The 1,415-nt window shown below is 46.4% G+C and overlaps 1 protein-coding gene across 2 annotated transcripts in view; it reads left to right on the top strand.

Moving 5' to 3' along the window:
* Positions 1–1,415, top strand: part of Cryzl1 (crystallin zeta like 1) — a 40,516-nt gene that overhangs the window by 33,583 nt on the left and 5,518 nt on the right. For both annotated transcript variants that reach the window (XM_028756385.1, XM_028756386.1), the window contains exon 9: positions 1,281–1,379. In XM_028756385.1, coding sequence (XP_028612218.1) covers positions 1,281–1,379 — 99 coding nt within the window. The remainder of the gene's footprint in view (positions 1–1,280; positions 1,380–1,415) is intronic.

Here is a 1,415-nt window from a genome sequence, read left to right as displayed (position 1 = left end):
CTTCTGCACTCTCACCCTGCAGCCCTGCACCCCTCCTTCTGCACTCTCACCCTGCAACCCTCCTTCTGCACTCTCAACCTGAACCCCTCCTTCTGCACTCTCACCCTGCACCCCTCCTTCTGCACTCTCACCCTGCACTCCTCCTTCTGCACTCTCACCCTGCACCCCTCCTTCTGCACTCTCACCCTGCAGCCCTGCTTCTGCACTCTCAACCTGCACCCCTCCTTCTGCACTCTCAACCTGCACCCCTCCTTCTGCACTCTCACCCTGCAGTCCTGCACCCCTGCTCCTGCACTCTCACCCTGCACCCCTCCTTCTGCACTCTCACCCTGCAGTCTTGCACCCCTGCTCCTGCACTCTCACCCTGCAGCCCTTGCCTTCTCACCACCAAGAGTCGCAGATTGCTGTTAGACTGTGCCTGTAGTCTGAAGAGCTCTGAAAAACATCATCCTCAGCAAGGTGCTAAAAACAAAATGAAATATAACTATATCCTCATTGGTTCAAATTCTGGTTCAACTGTTTTCAATTCTCAGTATAGTTCTATTGTACTATTAATATAATTCATTTTCTATTGCTATAATTATTTCAAGAGCTAAGGACATGCATAGCTCAGTAGTAGACTGCTTTTTTGCAATTGATAAGGTCCAGGGTTTATCCATGTCCTTCACCTAATACCACACACACAAAAATAATTTGTGTGTGTTTGTGTGTGTGTGTATGTGTGTGTGTGTGTGTGTATGCATGCACATATGCAATTAATGCACCAAATTAAAATTAGCTTGATTTTCCCCTATCTCTACCAAAACCAATCATATTCCTTTTCCTCACATTCAGGACTGTTCTCCAGTATAGGGAGCTGGAGGGCTGCGGGGAGGGTAGGTCTTGATGATTAAGAAGGGATAAATGATGAGTGCCCTCGTGTGCAAACACAGACGCAGCTCTGGATACTAGTAAGAGACTGTTTGCGTGGGCCTGGTCTCAGCTTCCCAGGGCTGGCAGATGGTCCTGTGTTCACAGACAGCTGACCCTGTCAACAGGCCAGCCTTGGGTGAAATGTACATGTTTTCATCCTAGCGAATATGCCTATCCATTCCTTTAGACTGAACCTTACAGTTCAAGATTGAATTCCTTAAAAAACACTTTAAGCAGAATTGACTTTTTCTTTTTAACTTAATAATTGTTGAAACTTACTAGCTTTTCTTTTCTTTTCCTTTCTCCCAATCTGTTTGTGTTGATCTCAAAGAAAACAGTACAATTTCTTGATTTTCTGTCCTTTACAGCCCGAGTGATTGATGTGTCTAACGGGAAAGTCCATGTTGCTGAAAGCTGTTTGGAGGAAACAGGTGGCCTGGGAGTAGATATTGTCATAGATGCAGGAGGTGGGTACCTGAGAACCAGGCAGATGCAGGAGGTGG

This window comes from Grammomys surdaster, unplaced genomic scaffold (genome assembly GCF_004785775.1).
Source record: "Grammomys surdaster isolate TR1022 unplaced genomic scaffold, NIH_TR_1.0 126118, whole genome shotgun sequence".
In the NCBI taxonomy this organism is placed as follows: domain Eukaryota; kingdom Metazoa; phylum Chordata; class Mammalia; order Rodentia; family Muridae; genus Grammomys; species Grammomys surdaster.
Note: the sequence above shows the minus strand (reverse complement) of the source record. Positions and strands in the feature narration are given on the sequence as shown.